The sequence below is a fragment of the Cherax quadricarinatus genome, unplaced genomic scaffold, assembly GCF_038502225.1.
Source record: "Cherax quadricarinatus isolate ZL_2023a unplaced genomic scaffold, ASM3850222v1 Contig557, whole genome shotgun sequence".
NCBI lineage: Eukaryota > Metazoa > Arthropoda > Malacostraca > Decapoda > Parastacidae > Cherax > Cherax quadricarinatus.
In genome coordinates this window covers 58,351-77,836 of record NW_027195583.1, presented here as the reverse complement: position 1 = coordinate 77,836, position 19,486 = coordinate 58,351, and the positions used below count along the sequence as shown (strand labels likewise).

The 19,486-nt window shown below is 42.7% G+C and overlaps 1 protein-coding gene across 1 annotated transcript in view; it reads left to right on the top strand.

Annotated features, from left to right (window-relative positions):
• The window catches only part of LOC128689660 (L-fucose kinase), a 146,970-nt gene that overhangs the window by 84,754 nt on the left and 42,730 nt on the right, over positions 1–19,486 (top strand). Inside the window, exons 4-5 of the mRNA XM_070080519.1 lie at positions 10,474–10,533; positions 12,468–12,647. Coding sequence (XP_069936620.1) covers positions 10,474–10,533; positions 12,468–12,647 — 240 coding nt within the window. The remainder of the gene's footprint in view (positions 1–10,473; positions 10,534–12,467; positions 12,648–19,486) is intronic.

The following is a 19,486-nucleotide window of genomic DNA, read 5'->3' as shown; positions in this document are numbered from 1 at the left end:
TTCCTCTAGTTATTAGTCACGTCTCAAGGCCCCTCTTATATTCTTTTGCTTTCCATTTTGAATTTTTATTCTCACAAAAAATATAAGATTTACTGTTATGCAGACTACTGCATTAGTGTAAAAAATGGTATAAATATTATTGGTGCACTTGTGAAAGAATATTAGACTCACCAGTTGACGTGTATTGCACGCTTGGCACGATTTGTTTACTTTTGAAGTTTGGTAAAAATCGAACATTTCTGCTACTTTGAGCTCAATTTCAAGGCACCTTTCTTTGTAAAACCAGCCAAAATCATCTCAATTTCTGTAATATGTCTTCCATTCTATAAAATGAGACCAAGAAAACTAGAATACAACAATAAATACCATACGAAAATACACTGCAAAGTCGCTCATTTATTCCAAAAAAATGGTCAAAGTTTTTTTTTTTGTCTTTATGCACTGTGTGCTGCAGGATTTTTTTTTAGACTGTGCACACTGACCACATAGACCCATTCTTTCATATGAAGGCCTACCAGCTTTCTCCCACTAGATTTGAGGCCGCTAGAATTTATGCGTACTAGTACGTCAAAAACCCCTACCCGTAAAATGTACTAGTACGACGAAAACCCTCAAAGGGTTAATGAAAGTGCCCTTCTTCTCCGCACTGATATTCCGTACCATCAGCTATTTGTTCATACTTCGCTGCATTACACAGCAGCCCGTATCCACTTACATAGGTGGTATACGCTCTGTTCTTTATATCTCTCTCCTTCTCGGGCATTATCTATTCCGGATTTTGCCTTCCTTGTTTCGTCATTACCGCCACCGATTCTGTTACTTGGTGATTTTAATGCCCACCATTTCCTCTGGGGGGGGGGGGTCTCACTGTGATTCCCGTGGAATTCAGTTAGAGGCTTTTCTTGCCACCCACCCCCTCCATGTTTTAAATACAGGTACTCACACCCATTTTGATCCTCGGACTCATACTCTCTCTTGCATCGATCTCTCAGTTTGCTCTTCCTCCGCCGCATTAGACTTCACTTGGTCTGTTCTCCCGGACTTACATGACAGTGATCATTTCCCAATCATTCTTACTTCCCCTTCATATTCGCCACCTCTTCGCACCCCACGCTGGCAATTTAATCGGGCAAATTGGAACCTTTACTCACACCTAACTGTTTTTAAAGAGGTTCCTTCTTCGTCCTCCATCGATGAGCTTTTACACCTCTTCTCGTCCTCCGTTTTCACCGCAGCTTCTCATTCTATACCCCAAACTTCGGGCAGGCATTCTCAGAAATGCGTGCCTTGGTGGTCTCCTGCTTGTGCTCGTGCAGTACGTTTGAAACGCGCTGCATGGGGCAGGTACCGGTACAATAGAACCACAGAGCGACTCCTTGATTTTAAACAGAAGCGTGCGATCGCTCGCCGTGTCATCCGTGACGCTAAACGCACTTGCTGGCGAGATTATGTCTCCACCATCACCTCTGCTTCCTCTATGAGTGCAGTCTGGAAAAAAGTACGAAAACTGAGTGGTAAATATTCTCCTGACCCGGCTCCTGTTCTGCGGGTTGCCGGTGTTGATATAGCAAACCCACTAGATGTTGCCAATGAAATTGGCAATCATCTGGTCCGTATTTCTCAGGGACTCCATCTATGCCCCTCATTTCTTTCCTCAAAGTCTGCCAGAGAGTTAGCACCCTTGGACTTTTCTTCTCTCAGAGAAGAACAGTATAATGTGCCTTTTACACTTCAAGAACTGGAGGCAACACTCTCAGCTTGTCGATCATCGGCAGCTGGGCCCGACGACATTCATATTCGTATGCTACAACATTTACATCAGTCAGCCCTTGCAGTCCTATTACGCCTTTACAATCTTATTTGGTCACAAGGAGTTCTTCCACAGCTGTGGAAATCCGCCATTGTTCTCCCTTTCCGCAAACCAGGCACTACGGGACATGAAACCTCCCACTATCGTCCCATTGCTCTTACCAGTGCAGTTTGCAAAGTAATGGAACGCCTAGTAAATAGACGTTTAGTGTGGTATTTAGAGACACACAACAGTCTCTCCACTCGTCAATATGGCTTTCGTAAGGGACGTTCTACCATAGACCCCTTACTACGCTTGGATACGTATGTTCGTAATGCCTTTGCGAATAACCACTCAGTTATTGCCATATTTTTTGACCTTGAGAAGGCATATGACACAACTTGGAGGTATAATATTTTAGCCCAAGCCCACTCCTTAGGCCTTCGAGGCAATCTACCATCCTTCCTTAAGAACTTTTTAACTGACAGGCATTTCCGTGTTCGGGTTAATAATGTGCTCTCCCCGGACTTTATCCAAGCTGAAGGTGTCCCCCAGGGATGTGTTCTGAGCACAACACTTTTTCTCCTTGCTATTAATGATTTGGCCTCTAGTCTTCCATCAAATATTTGGTCATCACTCTATGTTGATGACTTCGCTATTGCCTGTGCAGGCGCTGACTGTCACCTCCTTACAGTTTCTCTCCAACATGCAGTCGACCGTGTTTCCAATTGGGCCACCACACGTGGGTTTAAATTTTCCAGCACTAAAACCCACCAAATCACTTTCACTAGACGCTCTGTCATCTCCGATCATCCTTTGTACCTCTATGGCTCCCGTATCCCTGAACGTGATAGTCAAGTTTCTGGGCCTCCTCTTTGATCGTAGGTTATCCTGGAAACCTCACATTACCTCTCTGAAGGCAACTTGTCACAGCCGGCTCAACCTTCTTAAAACCCTTGCTCATCTTTCGTGGGGAGCTGATCGTCGAACCCTCCTTCGCCTACATTCCACCCTTATTTTATCGAAACTTGATTATGGTGACCAGATCTATTCAGCGGCATCTCCTGCTACTCTCTCTAGCCTTAACCCCATTCATCACCAAGGATTACGTTTATGCCTTGGTGCTTTCCGCTCTTCCCCTGTCGAGAGCCTCTATGCAGAAGCGAACGTTCCATCCTTATCCGATCGCCGTGATGCCCATTGCCTGCGCTACTATGTACGCTCTCATGATCTCCGCAATCCTTCCATTTATAGAATGGTCACTGATATTAGTAGACATTCTTTATTTGTTCGCCGCCCCTGTTTACTCCGTCCCTTCTCTCTTCGCCTTCATTCGCTCTTGTCTTCTCTTCAACTACCACCTTTCTATGTACATGTAGCATCTCACTTTTCCCTGCCCCCCTGGGAAGTTCCAGCTGTTCGAGTCTGTTCTTTCTCCCTCCCTTGCTCGAAAGCCCAACTGTCTACGGTCGCTTCCCGCTCTCTTTTTCTTGACCACTTTCACTCTCATTCTCATGCCATTGCTGTGTACACAGATGGCTCTAAGTCTTCTGACGGCGTAGGATTCGCAGCAGTGTTTCCGGACAGAGTCGTACAAGGGCATTTACTATCTTCGGCTAGTATTTTTACTGCTGAATTATATGCCATCCTTACAGCACTTATCCGTATTGCATCTATGCCTGTGTCATCATTTGTGGTTGTCTCAGACTCCCTTAGTGCTTTACAGGCTATACAAAAATTTGATACACCTCACCCCTTAGTCCTCCGTATCCAACTTTGGTTACGCCGCATCTTTACCAAGCATAAAGATATTGTTTTTTGTTGGGTCCCTGGTCATGTTGACGTACAGGGCAATGAACAGGCAGACACTGCTGCGCGGTCAGCAGTACATGACCTACCAGTTTCTTATAGAGGTATTCCATTTACGGACTATTTTGCTGTAATATCTTCCCACCTTCACACCCGTTGGCAACAACGTTGGTCTACTATGCTCGGCAACAAACTTCAGTCTATTAAACCGAGTATAGGTTACTGGCCGTCTTCTTATCACCAGTGTCGAGGTTGGGAGACTACTCTCTCCCGTCTTCGCATTGGCCATACTCGTCTTACTCATGGATATCTCATGGAGAGGCGTCTTGCTCCTCTCTGTGAGAATTGCCAAGCTCCATTATCAGTCAGCCACATTCTGTTGGACTGCCCACTTTATCAACGAGCACGCAGAATTTACCTCTGTCGTCGTCTTCGCTCCGCTGCTCTCTCTTTACCTTCCCTTCTCGCTGATGGGCCCACCTTTCATCCGGACTCTCTCATTGACTTTTTGACAACGACTGACTTACTTCACAAATTCTGATACCTTCAGCCCTTTCTACTTCAATCTCTTGCTACCCTCTACCCCCGTACTATCCCCTGCCCCGCTGTTTTCTGTAACCTGCTGATCATCCCCCCTCCCTTCTGCCATCCAATTCCCTTGCTTCCTTCCCTACCCTGCAGCGCTGTATAGCCCTTGTGGCTTAGCACTTCTTTTTGATTATAATAATAATAATTAATCGTCTCATGTACAGAATCAAACAATTTTTGTCTCCCCGGTTACATGGTTTCATGCATGGAAGGAGCGTGCATCATTGCATAGCCACCTTTCTCACCCTGCACACTGACAGCTCATACACTACCTTCCTTGACCTTAAATCCGCTTTCGATGTAGCCAACCGACATGTAATCATTAGTGAACTTGCCAGAATGGATGTTGGAGGATGGCTTCTCCGCTGGATTAAAGGTTACCTGTCCAACAGAAAATCGTCTGTGTTGTTCCAGGGACATAGAAGTGTAACTAAAGACTTTGAATTAGGAACCCCACAGGGAGGTGTGCTCAGTCCCACACTGTTCAATATTCTAATTAATGCATTACTTAATGCTATGCCTAGTCAGCCCCATCATTATGTGATTAGTTTTGCTGATGACATAATGATTCACACCACCGGATTCTCCAACACCCAAAACATTCTTAATCATGTACTAGCCTCGTGTCAGGACCTGGGGTTGATAATCTCTACTGATAAAACAAAGATACTCAATAGGCGTCCTCCTCGACAGAGAGGCACAGTTCGTCAGATCCAATTGCATGATGGGTCTCTTCTAGAATATGTAAGCAGATACAGGTATCTAGGCTTTGAGGTTCCACTACTTGGACCTGTTGTAACAAGACTTTGTCGCCAATACAAAGAAAGACTAAGAGCACTTAGAGTTGTGGCAGGGCTTCACCCCAGGTATGGTGCTAATGTTAAAATTGTGAAAATGATGTATCTTGCTTATATTAGATCATTGGTTGATTATGCTGCGCCACTACTTGCTCTTGTGTCTGACTGGAAGCTTGGAGGGCTGGAAAAACTGCAGAACGAAGCAATGAGGATCATTTTAGGATGTCCTCGTACTGCCAAAATTTTAAATATGCAAAAAGAACTTGATATTCCAAGCATCAGAGATCGTGTTACTGAAAGAAATATCCTAATTGGGGTTAATATGCTCAGGCAAGCTCATTCAAACCCCTGCACAGAAGCCCTCCAAACTTTCCTCAGCACTGGTGAACACTCCGCTAGATGGATCGAAAAAACTGGAACCGACCTCCGCATGAATCAGATACATGATCTATGTCAAGTAAGGCAACAGTGGCACTTCTCCGCTCCATGGAATATTACCCTATTCCAAACTACCATTCCTCCATTTCCCCCCAAACTACTTCTTAAATCACAACCAAAACTTTGCCTTGAAGCCAAACATGAGGCCTTAAGCTGTATTGATAACTTAGTCACACAGCACACACTCTCGCAAATTATTTACGCTGATGGTTCTGTTCACCAATCCACTGGTGCAGCTGGTAGTGCTGCTGTTGTCGTACAGAGTGATGGCTCTCTTAAAGAAATTGGAGCACGCATCAATAATTGGGCCTCTACCCTTCAGACAGAACTGTTTGCCATACTCCTTGCACTGAAATGCATCTATGTATCAAAGATTGACAGTTTAATTGTGACTGATTCTCTGTCATCCATAAATGCTCTCAACTCATTAAGCATAAATTATGGCATGCTTGTGTCAGAATCCAGACACAGGTATGGTAGGATTGTGGACAGTGGAGTCAGAGTGCACATGCTGTGGATTCCATCTCACATTGGTCTTCAGATGCATGATAGAACTGATAAATTGGCTAAGCTGTATGCTTTCAAAGAGGGAGTAGATTACAATCTTGGCTTGTCAGGTAGTAGTTTGAGAACAATAATACGAAAAGAACTTCAACTGAATTTTATGGACTTAAGGCTCAGGGAGATTGACACCAGTGAGTCCATCTATCATCATTCTATCATGCAGGAGGAGCCACATGTCTATGGTGCATCCAACAAAATAAGCAGACTCTTGGATGTCACTACTGCCCGGCTCCAGCTGGGTTACAAGTATCTTTGGCAGGTTAAATCACCACCACCAGATGTAGACCAAACGAAATGTAAACTTTGCCAGATGGACTATTGTCACACCCTGCATCATTATGTACTGGAGTGCGATAAAATTAATGAATTAAGAAACAACTCACTCAGAAGTGTTCAAGAAATTGCTAAGTATTTTATCCACAGTGGTATATTACAGACCATTCTCGAGAAATACCCTGACTTTGCTAGCTGTAAATAAAGCATTACCACGTGTGTGTGTGTGTGTGTGTGTGTGTGTGTACTCACCTAGTTGAGATTGCAGGGGTCGAGTCCAAGCTCCTGCGTGTGTGTGTGTGTGCGTGTGTGTGTTTGTGTGTGTTTGTGTGTGCGTATGTGTATGAGTGTGTGTGTGTGTGTGTGTGTGTGTGTGTGTGTGTGTGTGTGTGTATGAGTGTGTGTGTGTATGAGTTTGTGTGTGTGTGTGTGTGTGTGTGTGTACTCACCTATTTGTACTCACCTATTTGTGGTTGCAGGGGTCGAGTCACAGCTCCTGGCCCCGCCTCTTCGCTGATTGCTACTAGGTCCTCTCTCTCCCTGCCCCATGAGCTCTATCATACCTCGCCTTAAAACTATGTATGGTTCCTGCCTCCACCACATCACTTTCTAGGCTATTCCACGGCCTGACTACTCTATGACTGAAGAAATACTTCCTAACATCCCTTTGATTCATCTGAGTCTTCAACTTCCAATTGTGACCTCTTGTGTCTGTGTCCCATCTCTGGAACATCCCGTCTTTGTCCACCTCGTCTATTCCGCGCAGTATTTTATATGTCGTTATCATGTCTCCCCTGACCCTCCTGGCCTCCAGTGTCGTCAGGCCGATTTCCCTCAACCTTTCTTCATAGGACAATCCCCGTAGCTCTGGGACTAGTCTTGTTGCAAACCTTTGCACTTTCTCTAATTTCTTGACGTGCTTGACTAGGTGTGGATTCCAAACTGGTGCTGCATACTCCAGTATGGGCCTGACGTAGATGGTGTACAGAGTCTTAAACGAATCCTTACTGAGGTATCGGAACGCTATCCGTAGGTTTGCCAGGCGCCCGTATGCTGCAGCAGTTATCTGATTGATGTGCGCCTCAGGAGATATGCTCGGTGTTATACTCACCCCCAGATCTTTTTCCTTTAGTGAGGTTTGCAGTCTTTGGCCATCTAAACTATATTGTGTCTGCGGTCTTCTTTGCCCTTCCCCAATCTTCATGACTTTGCATTTGGCAGGGTTAAATTCAAGGAGCCAGTTGCTGGACCAGGCTTGTAGCCTGTCCAGATCTCTTTGTAGTCCTGCCTGATCCTCGTCCGATTCGATTCTTCTCATTAACTTCACATCGTCTGCAAACAAGGACACTTCTGAGTCTATCCCTTCCGTTATGTCGTTCACGTATACCAAGAACAGCACAGGTCCTAGGACTGACCCCTGTGGGACCCCGCTTGTCACAGGCGCCCACTCTGACACCTCGTCGCGTACCATGACTCGTTGTTTCCTCCCTGTCAGGTATTCTCTGATCCATTGCAGTGCCTTTCCTGTTATGTGTGCCTGGTCCTCTAGCTTTTGCAGTAACCTCTTGTGAGGAACTGTGTCGAAAGCCTTCTTGCAGTCCAAAAATACGCAGTCGATCCACCCCTCTCTCTCTTGTCTTACTTCTGTCACCTTGTCATAAAACTCTAGTAGGTTTGTGACACAGGATTTTCCTTCCCTGAAACCATGCTGGTTGTCAATTATACACTTGTTTCTTTCCAGGTGCCCCACCACTCTCCTCCTGATGATCTTCTCCATGACCTTGCATACTATACACGTTAGAGATACAGGTCTGTAGTTTAGTGCCTCATGTCTGTCTCCCTTTTTAAAAATTGGGACTACATTTGCCATTTTCCATACCTCAGGGAGTTGCCCAGTTTCAAATGATGTGTTGAAGATCTTTGTTAATGGCTCACACAATATCTCTGCTCCCTCTTTAAGGACCCATGGAGAGATGTTGTCTGGTCCCACCGCCTTTGAGGTGTCAAGTTCGCATAGCAGCTTCTTCACCTCCTCCTTGGTTATATGTACCTCATCCAGCACTTGCTGGTGTGCCCCCCTGTTCTGATTTCTTGGAGTCCTACTGGTTTCCACTGTAAATACCTCTTTAAATCTTGTGTTGAGCTCCTGACATACCTCTCGGTCGTTTCTTGTGAATTCCCCATCACCCTTCCTCAGTCTGATTACCTGGTCCTTGACTGTTGTTTTCCTCCTGATGTGGCTGTACAACAGCTTTGGGTCAGTCTTTACTTTTGATGCTATGTCATTTTCATATTGTCTCTGAGCCTCCCTTCTTATCTGTGCATATTCGTTTCTGGCTCTTCGGCTGATTTCTCTATTCTCCTGAGTTCTCTGTCTTCTGTACCTTTTCCATTCTCTAGTACACCTAGTTTTTGCCTCCCTACACCTTTGGGTGAACCAAGGACTCGTTCTGTTCTTCCCATTATTTCTGTTTCCCTTGGGAACAAACCTCTCCTCTGCCTCCTTGCATTTTGTTGCTACATAGTCCATCATTTCTTGTACTGGTTTTCCTGTCAGTTCCCTCTCCCACTGAATGTCTTGAAGGAAGTTCCTCATGTGTGTGTGTGTGTGTGTGTGTGTGACTCAACAATCAATATTTGCACCAATAACTCAATACAGTTGTGACCGGGTGTGGAAGTGTGAATTGCTCATTACTCTAAAATTTGTTCTTGATTGTAGCCATGTATAAATGCAAGTAACCATTCTTACAGTATTCATTACCTTTGTAACTTGTGAGCTCATTACCTTTGTAACTTGTGAGTTCATTACCTTGTACCTAGTTCAGCCATCAAAACTTTGGGGCCCAGTCCCTGGACCCATTGTGTACCTCTATAATCTGTAAATACCTTTGTAACTTGTCATGATTGTGACTAGACCTACCTGGAGTTCATTACCTTTGTAAATTGTGAATTCATTACCTCTGTAACTTGCTCAGCCATCAAAACTTTGAGGCCCAGTCCCTGGACCCATTATGTACCTCTGTAATCTTTTGACTACCGCCCACAGGATGGGTATGGGGTGCATAATAAACATATTAAACTAAACAGGCTGTAAAAGTTACTTGGAAAAAAAATATAAAAATTAATAGAAAATAGTACCTAAAAAAACAAAAAAAAAAATAATACCGGGTGACGGCAGTCGGCATCTGCTAGAAAAATGACAGGATGGATAATGAGAACCTTCAAAACTAGGGAGGCCAAGCCCATGATGACACTCTTCAGGTCACTTGTTCTATCTAGGCTGGAATATTGCTGCACACTAACAGCACCTTTCAAGGTAGGTGAAATTGCTGACCTAGAAAATGTACAGAGAACCTTCACAGCGCGCATAACGGAGATAAAACACCTCAATTACTGGGAGCGCTTGAGGTTCCTGAACCTGTATTCCCTGGAACGCAGGCGGGAGAGATACATGATTATATACACCTGGAAAATCCTAGAGGGACTAGTACCGAACTTGCACACGAAAATCACTCCCTACGAAAGCAAAAGACTTGGCAGACGATGCAACATCCCCCCAATGAAAAGCAGGGGTGTCACTAGCACGTTAAGAGACCATACAATAAGTGCCAGGGGCCCGAGACTGTTCAACTGCCTCCCAGCATACATAAGGGGGATTACCAACAGACCCCTGGCAGTCTTCAAGCTGGCACTGGACAAGCACCTAAAGTCGATTCCTGACCAGCCGAGCTGTGGCTCGTACGTTGGTTTGCGTGCAGCCAGCAGCAACAGCCTGGTTGATCAGGCTCTGATCCACCAGGAGGCCTGGTCACAGACCGGGCCGCGGGGGCGTTGACCCCCGGAACTCTCTCCAGGTAAACTCCAGGTATACCGGGCATTTTCTGTCAACTTCACGCCTCCATATTTTGGTAAATATTGATGGTAAAAAAATTTTGTTTAGCCTATAATGTTTAGAAAAAAAAAACTATCTTTTCATAAGAATTTTTTTTTTTTTTTTTTTTTTTTTTTTTTTTTTTTTTTTTTTTTTTTTTTTTATTTTTTTTTGAAATTTGGGGGACCCTGAGAACAAGTCTCTGAGAGGGCCTGTGGACCCTGAAAGGGTTAACATGCTCACACATGCTTGTTGGATGTCCAAGTTCCTCACATTTAAAACCTCCTTTACACCCTCTTAACCTTTCCAAGGATGACCCCAATGCCTTCTTTCCTCCATTCCAGATTTATACACCCTCCAAGTCATCCTACTTTAGTTATCTTCACAATATACACATAAATAACGTGAGTTGCAAATACAGGTCGGCTATCACTAGTCCAGCATCATTGGGACTTGTAGTGTGCCGGTTTAGTGAGTTTGCTGGATTACAGAGTGGTTAGGTTAGAATACACTTAATTAACTTATCAATAGAGAGACTTTCTTGTACAGGTTCCTTATTTTCATCACTGCTTTCTCCTCCACTGGCTTGCTGCTGTGGATTTACAACCATCTGCACAATTTGAGTCAGTATAATGATGAAATTTGAAATTATTCTAGCCGAAATTAGTGCCGGATTACCAATGGAACCGGATAACCAATTGCTGGATTAGTGATGGCTGACCTGTATATCAAAGGAATTGTTAATGCTACATGGGGTAGAGTTGATCATATGGTATTAGTAATGAAGGCGTTGGAGCTACTCTAAGTGATTTACAAGGTAATGTAAATTAGACATGGATATTAACCTTTTCAGGGTTTGTGCCATAGATCCACGGCTTTACATTCAGGGTCCAAACCGTAGATCTACGCCATGAGCTCAGCTCACTCTGATAAGCTGTGAGCAGTAAATTTGGGCCTAGATATGAGGCCCACATATCTATGTGATGTGTGCACCACATAAAACAAATCCTGCAGCACACAGTGCATAATGAGAGAAAAAAACTGACACCATAATTTTCGATTAAAACAGCGACTTTGCAATGCTTTTTCATGTTTTTTATAGTTGTATTTGCAATTTCTTGGTCTCAGTTGATAGAATGGAAGATATACTATGGTAATAAAGATGATTTTGAATGGTTTTATTACTGAAAATGACTTGAAACTGAGCTCAAAGTAGCAGAAATGTTAAATTTTTGCCGATGTTCAAGAGTAAGCAGATGACCTCACAAGTTTAATACATGACAGCTGGTGGGTCTAATATACATTTACAAATGTGGTGATATTATCTGTACAATTATTACAGTATTGCATAACAGTAAATCTTCTATTTTTTGGTTTGAATAAAAATTCATTATGTGAATAAAAAATCAAAATGGAATTCACTTGTAAAGCCTAAAACATAACTTATGAACAGAGGAAATGTTAGTTTAGTGCCAGGAATGCCTGCATTGTTTATTCTGGACCCTATTTTGAAATTGGAATATTTTGAACTTTGCATTAAATTGGCCAAATTACCAATTTCCGGTCACTTTATTTTGTTGTTGAAACAGTTGACTTGAGTATTTCTTGTGCTCAATCGATAGAATAGAAGTAATACTAGTGAAATAGCTAAGAATTTGGTTGACTGGAATACTGTAATTGGCCTAAAATGGGAGTCAAAGTCGGCAAAATTGCCGATATGTAAATATCGCCGACGCATCAAAATTTGCAAGAACATAATTTCGTCAATTTTCCATCAAATTTTGTGCTTTTTGTTGTATTACCTTCAGAAAAATATTCTCTACCATTTCATAAGAAAAAAAATTCTTGGACCCTGGTGTGCACTTTGAAATTTGGCCTCTGGACCCTGAAAGGGTTAAATAATGAAGAAATAACAGAAAAACTGATTTTTTTCTCTATAATATTTATTAGGGTGCAAAATAAAACATAATTATTGACTTCTTTGTAAAATTTTCCCATTCATTGACAGCTTTTATTTATATTTTGCTTCACACTGAACACATACTTGCTATATATATTGCTGTTAGGTATATCTTTGATTCACTTAGTGCTAACAATATACCATCCTTTTGTTAGATATTTCCTTGACAACATAGTTGTTAATAACACTTAATAGTAACAAAATCTTTCACTATACCATACTTGTTCACGTGTGCTTCTCCAGTGGTCATGTGATGACTTATAAATCACAGTACAGATGATCTACTTCTCTCAGCCTTTTTATTTCTTGTTCATTCAATTTTTTTTATTCTACAGTTGTACATCATTTGATATATTCATAATTTTTTTGACTGTACAGATCAGCAGTGAACTTGTTCATAGCAGCCGCATCCTTGTGCTTCATCATGGGCGCCTTCTGGTGCATTCTCCCGGTGGCACTGCATTCTTGCGGCTCTCACCAGAACAGACTTTTGTGCCGCCCAGTGCCACAACAACACCACCAACTCTTCTTCAGCATGCCATTTGGATGACTACTAAAGTATGATTCAGCTACCAACTTGTTTTTATTGTGTAGGGAAACTTTTGTATGCTTTGGCTTTGGTTCATAGAGATCCTGGGATTATAGAAATATCTGAAGCAGTGTGTGGTGGAACGTTGAATAGCGTTTGGCAGTGAATATGTTAGTCAGGGAACAGGAGCAGTGTTGGTGGAGTGTTGGAGAATGTGGAGGCTTGAATCTGTATTTATGCATACATCAGCCATCTTCCACTGTGCTAGAGGCACATTGATACTACAGTTCAGATGCCCCTTTAACCTGCAATATTGCTACCTCTCCTTCATTGCACAAGCACTGTACTTTCCACCTTCAGGACTGAAGTCTGGCTAACCAGTTTCCCCGAATCCTTTTATTAATGTTATCTTGCTCATAAAAACCATTTGCCTCCGCTCCTATCTAACACACTTATACACTCTTAGATGTCCAAGCGCCTTGCACACGAAACCTCCTTTACCCCCTTCCTCCAACCTTTGCTAGGCCAATTCCTACCCCTTCTTACCTCACATACAGATTTATACACCCTCCAAGTCATCTTATTTTGTTCCATCATCTCTGAATGTCCAAACCACCTCAGTAACCCCTTTTCAGCCCTCTGGATAATACTCTTAGTAATCTCACACCTCTTAATCTCCAATATAATGCAGAGAATTCGTAGTTTGGAAGTTAGGAGGAGGTGCGGGATTACCAAAACTGTCGTCCAGAGGGCTGAGGAAGGGTTGTTGAGGTGGTTCGGACATGTAGAGAGAATGGAGCGAAACAGAATGACTTCAAGAGTGTATCAGTCTGTAGTGGAAGGAAGGCGGGGTAGGGGTCGGCCTAGGAAGGGTTGGAGGGAGGGGGTAAAGGAGGTTTTGTGTGCGAGGGGCTTGGACTTCCAGCAGGCATGCGTGAGCGTGTTTGATAGGAGTGAATGGAGACAAATGGTTTTTAATACTTGACGTGCTGTTGGAGTGTGAGCAAAGTAACATTTATGAAGGGATTCAGGGAAACCGGCAGGCCGGACTTGAGTCCTGGAGATGGGAAGTACAGTGCCTGCACTCTGAAGGAGGGGTGTTAATGTTGCAGTTTAAAAACTGTAGTGTAAAGCACCCTTCTGGCAAGACAGTGATGGAGTGAATGATGGTGAAAGTTTTTCTTTTTCGGGCCACCCTGCCTTGGTGGGAATCGGCCGGTGTGATAATAAAAAAAAAAAAAAAATAATAGCAACAACAACAACAACGACTCTCAGGTAAGGACCCACAAGGGGCGAGGGGCAAGTGGGGACAGGGCAAAGAATAGATGGTGAGAGGAATGTCTCGAGTCGAAGGGAGAAGAGTTGGGACTAGACCCAACCACTAAGCCTTGAAAACACTGACAAGGATGACATAGAAGGCACTGGAATACTGCAGAGGCTGACTGCATCTTGCATGATGGGAGAAAACTTAGACTTGCTGGTGGTAGGTGGCTGTCAGTGGCAAGGGAGGAGCTGCATGATGATTGGTCAGTTGTGGAGTTAGGTGTTTACTTCAAGTTGTGATGTTTTACAATAACTTCAAGCTTGCTGATGTCGGATCCATTTTCAAGACATTTAAATCGTTGGATCGGGAGGATCATGAGGCGTGTCTTCAAGTGTTTCTTGTGGGGATTCTGAGAGTGATCTTGAATGGCATCTAGGAGAGTTGGAAGTGGAATGAAACCACCACAGCTGAAAGAAGGATCGGTGGTATACTTGAGTCATGTTGGAAAGTTGCTTGTGCAATTCAGAGAGCTGCATTTCATGACCCTGTTGAGCTGTGGTGTAGAAAGTAATTCTACTCCATTTAAAATAAGAATCTGCATCATCATCAGTTGTATTGAATTGAGAGTCATAAGATGGTGTTGTTGGCGTGGGTTTAGCCCTCTTAGCAGGTGGTGATGAAGGTAGAGGTGAAGATTCGACGTCGGTGTCAGTAGATGAGGAGGAAGATGTTGCTGGTGGCAAGAAGGTCTCTGATTGGTGGGTGTCCATGGGGAGTGATGGTAGTAGAGGCTTCTCATTGGAGCAGGTGTTGCGCAACTTAACATTAAGATCGACAACACTCTAATTGCCAGACATAATGAGGGCAAATTCCTTGGCGTATACCTCGACAACAACCTAAATTTCAGCACCCATATCCAACACATAACAAAAAAAGTATCGAAAACGGTGGGAATCCTCTCCAAGATACGATAATACGTGCCGCAAACTGCCCTTCTCACACTATACCATTCAATGATATATCCATACCTCACCTATGCTATCTGTGCTTGGGGTTCAACTGCAGCAACACACCTAAAGCCATTAATAACCCAACAAAAAGCCTCAGTAAGAATAATCACTAAATCCCATCCCTGGCAACACATCCCCCCACTCTTCATAGATCTAAACTTACTCCCTGTTCAGAACATCCACACTTACTACTGTGCAATCTATATCTACAGGACCTTAAATTCCAATATTAACCTTGACCTAAAATGCTTTCTTGATAGTTGTGACAGGATCCACAGGCATAACACCAGGCACAAACATCTCTATGACATTCCCCGTGTTCGACTAAACCTTTACAAAAATTCAATGTATTGCAAAGGAGCTAAAATATGGAACACCCTACCTGAGAACTCTAGAACTGCAGACACATTCATCACTTTCAAAACCACAGTTAGAAAACATCTTATCTCCCTGATCCACCCCGACAACTAACTACATGATAACCACCTGGTGGTTCACAATTACACTCACTCACCCACTGACTATAAACCCAGAAATACTAATCTTAATCTTAAAATAATAAATCCTAACTAGTCATAAGTTTGCCTATGATACTCCAATATAGACACTTTGTATTGTGCCAAAACAAAAGCATTCACATTGCTAAACTCACAAATTATGATGTAGTCACTTAGCCTTAATACCATAATCTGTAAGGATTTAATGTTAAGAATTAATCTAAGTCTGCCCGAAATGCCTAGCCATGCTAGGTGTCCTAGTGGCCCCCTCTGTAATTAGTATTTTATAACATGTAAACCACACAATACTCAAAACCTGTAAACCCCACATTGTAACACTTACAGAGAATAAACTTGAATTGAATTGAATTGGTTGTTGTTGGAGTGACGTCACTAGTTGGTGGAGTTACTGAAGAAGTAGAAGCAGAGGTGGTGACTAAGTCTTTCGTGAATTTGAGAATATTGGCCGAAGGTGGAGAGACTGGAAATACAAACGATGGCATGTTGTTCAAGGCAAATACCTCGTTGATGGTGGTGTTGAAGGAGCCAGGTATCTGCCACGTTCTGCATATGAGCATATAGCAGACAGTAGTGGATCTTTGTTAGGTCACACACTGGAGGAGTGACGATGTAAGTGGGGCTGACGAAGTAATAGTAAACAGCAAGACTGTCACTCAGACCAGTGGCTGCCATGTTCACATCAGTGAAGGTGACTTTGAGCATGGATGAAGCATTTGGGATTTTTGTGATGCTGTCAACAGTGGCCCATGAGTTTTGAGTTTCAATAGATGTCTTGAGTTCAGAAATTGGTTGCGAGGCGAGAAGCTTATCTAATTTTTTGAGGAATACTGATCTTGCCCTGAGAGCAGGAGAGGACATGGCAGTAAATCCTCGAGCAGTAAGAGTGGTGGTGGCTTCAGTAGTAAGTAGCTTCTCAGCTTCAGCATCATTGTGACACACAACAGTGAAGGCTTCCTTTAGTGTAAGAATAGCATTGAACTTCACTTGCAACCCACCCTGAATGGTGGTTGCAAGAGCAAGCTTCGATGAATCATCAACAGTACTACTGTTTGGTTTGATCTTGACATGATTTGCATAGCTCATCATGGTGCAAGTCAAGGATGAAGACAATGGGGCTCTGGTGGCCTGGTGGTTAATGCTCTCGCTTCACATGGTGAGGGCCTGGGTTCGATTCCCAGCCAGAGTAGAAACATTGGGCGTGTTTCTTTCCACCTGTTGTCTATGTTCCCATCAGTAAAATGGGTACCTGGGTGTTAGTCGACTGGTGTGGGTCGCATCCTGGGACACTGACCTAATTTGCCCGAGATGCTCAGCATAACAAGTGGCTTTCTATATAGTAGTATGTCATTGTTGTCAGCTAGGACTGTATACCATGTACATGTACTTGTAGTAAATAAAGATTATTATGGTATAAGTTCCCCTCCCCAACGGGGATCGTAGGGAGACTGAATAAGTAGGAGGAGAACTGCTATGACTTGCCAAGGCGAGTCTTTCTCTTGCTTAATCTCCAGAGTACAATTTTTTTTTTTTTCAACAAACTGGCCATATCCCACCAAGGCAGGGTGGCCCAAAAAGAAAAATGGAAGTTTCTCTTTTTAAATTTAGTAATTTATACAAGAGAAGGGGTTACTAGCCCCTTGCCCCCGGCATTTTAGTCGCCTCGTACAACACGCATTGCTTATGGAAGAAGAATTCTGTTCCACTTCGCCATGGAGATAAAAGGAAAAAAACAAGAATAAGAACTAGAAAGAAAATAACAGAAAACCCAGAGGGGTGTGTATATATATGTTTGTATATGTATGTGTAGTGTGACCTAAGTGTAAGTAGAAGTAGCAAGACGTACCTGAAATCTTGCATGAGAGTAATAATTCTCTCTATTATATTCACACTGCATATTGCCCTCAGACATGACATTTATATATTTATTAAATTTATTTAGAGTACAGGTGTCTTTGACTTTATGAATTAGATGCACTGCAGGTCCTTGGCAGCTGTACTATTCTCAATCAGGCTGTCAGTACTTAACCCCTTGACTGTCACAACCCCCAATCCTGAGATGTCTCCTGGTGTCACAAAATTTAAAAAAAAAAATTATGTTTTATTATGAAATGATAAAGAATCTTTTCCCGATTGTAATGATACCAAAAAAAATGAAATTTGATGGAAAACTGATGGAATTACGCACTCGCGAAGCTAGTGACCTCAGAGATATTTACAAATCAGCGATTTCGCTCACTTTGAGCCCTACTTTTGGCAAATTCCATTGTTCCAGTCGACCAAACTCATAGCTATTTCTTTAGAACTCCATGTTTTCTATCGATTGAGTTCAAGAAACTGCCCATTTACCGATTTCAACTACCCAATAATGTGGTCAGAAATTTGCAATTTGGCCAATTTCACAAAAATTAAAAAATATGACAATTTCAAAATAAGGTCCAGAATGAACAATGCAGACATTCCTGGCTCTAAAATAGCATTTTCTTTGTTCATCAGTCACATCTCCAGGCCCCTCTGACATTACTCTTGCTTTCTATTTTGAATTTTTATTCAAACAAAAAAATAGAAGATTTACTGTTATGCAGACTACTGCAATACTATAATAATTGTATAAATAACATCAACCCATTCATGACTGCATATCAGAATGGCTAGTTGGACATTGATTGGACAATGACATCATTTGTTTACTTTTGAACATCGGCAAAAATCAAACATTTCCCCTACTTTGAGCTCCATTTGCAAGTTTTTTTTATAGTAAAATCACTCAAAATCACCTGTATTTCTATAATATGTTTTCCATTCTATCAAATGAGACCAAGAAAACGAGAATACAACCATAAATGCTATAAAATAGACCATAAATTCGGCATTTTAATTAATTTTGTATAAGAAGAATTTTTAACTTGTTTTGTGATCCTGTTACATGTGGTGAATACTGCATCTATATTGCAGATTTGAAAATATCAATAGTTGTAGGAAATCCCATAATAACCAGATCACACAAAATGAACCTGCACAAAGTGAAAGGAACCATTATATGTACAGTAAACCCTTGATTGAATGGACTAATAGGGAAGAGCAGGTGGCTGGTAATGATGATTGTAGAGGATACAGAAGAGAAAACAATAATGGACAGTTCTGTAACTAACAGACTTGGTTGTTTCTGGATTGGTTGACAAAGTGAATTTTGTCTGGTACTTCTAAAGTTCATTAAACTGAGGCTTTACTGTTGCATTCATCTTTTACACTGTGTACTCACCTAGTTACTCACCTAGTTGAGGTTGCAGGGGTCGAGTCCAAGCTCCTGGCCCCGCCTCTTCACTGGTTGCTACTAGGTCACTCTCCCTGAACCATGAGCTTTATCGTACCTCTGCTTAAAGCTATGTATGGATCCTGCCTCCACTACATCGCTTCCCAAACTATTCCACTTCCTGACTACTCTGTGGCTGAAGAAATACTTCCTAACATCCCTTTGATTCATCTGTGTCTTCAGTTTCCAACTGTGTCCCCGTGTTGCTGTGTCCAGTCTCTGGAACATCCTGTCTTTGTCCACCTTGTCAATTCCTCTCAGTATTTTGTAAGTCGTTATCATGTCCCCCCTATCTCTCCTGTCCTCCAGTGTCGTCAGGTTGATTTCCCTTAACCTTTCCTCATAAGACATACCTCTTAACTCTGGGACTAGTCTTGTTGCAAACCTTTGCACTTTCTCTAGTTTCTTTACGTGCTTGGCTAGGTGTGGGTTCCAAACTGGTGCCGCATACTCCAATATGGGCCTAACGTACATGATGTACAGGGTCCTGAACGATTCCTTATTAAGATGTCGGAATGCTGTTCTGAGGTTTGCCAGGCACCCATATGCTGCAGCAGTTATTTGGTTGATGTGCGCTTCAGGAGATGTGCCTGGTGTTATACTCACCCCAAGATCTTTTTCCTTGAGTGATGTTTGTAGTCTCTGACCCCCTAGACTGTACTCCGTCTGCGGTCTTCTTTGCCCTTCCCCAATCCTCATGACTTTGCACTTGGTGGGATTGAACTCCAGGAGTCAATTGCTGGACCAGGTCTGCAGCCTGTCCAGA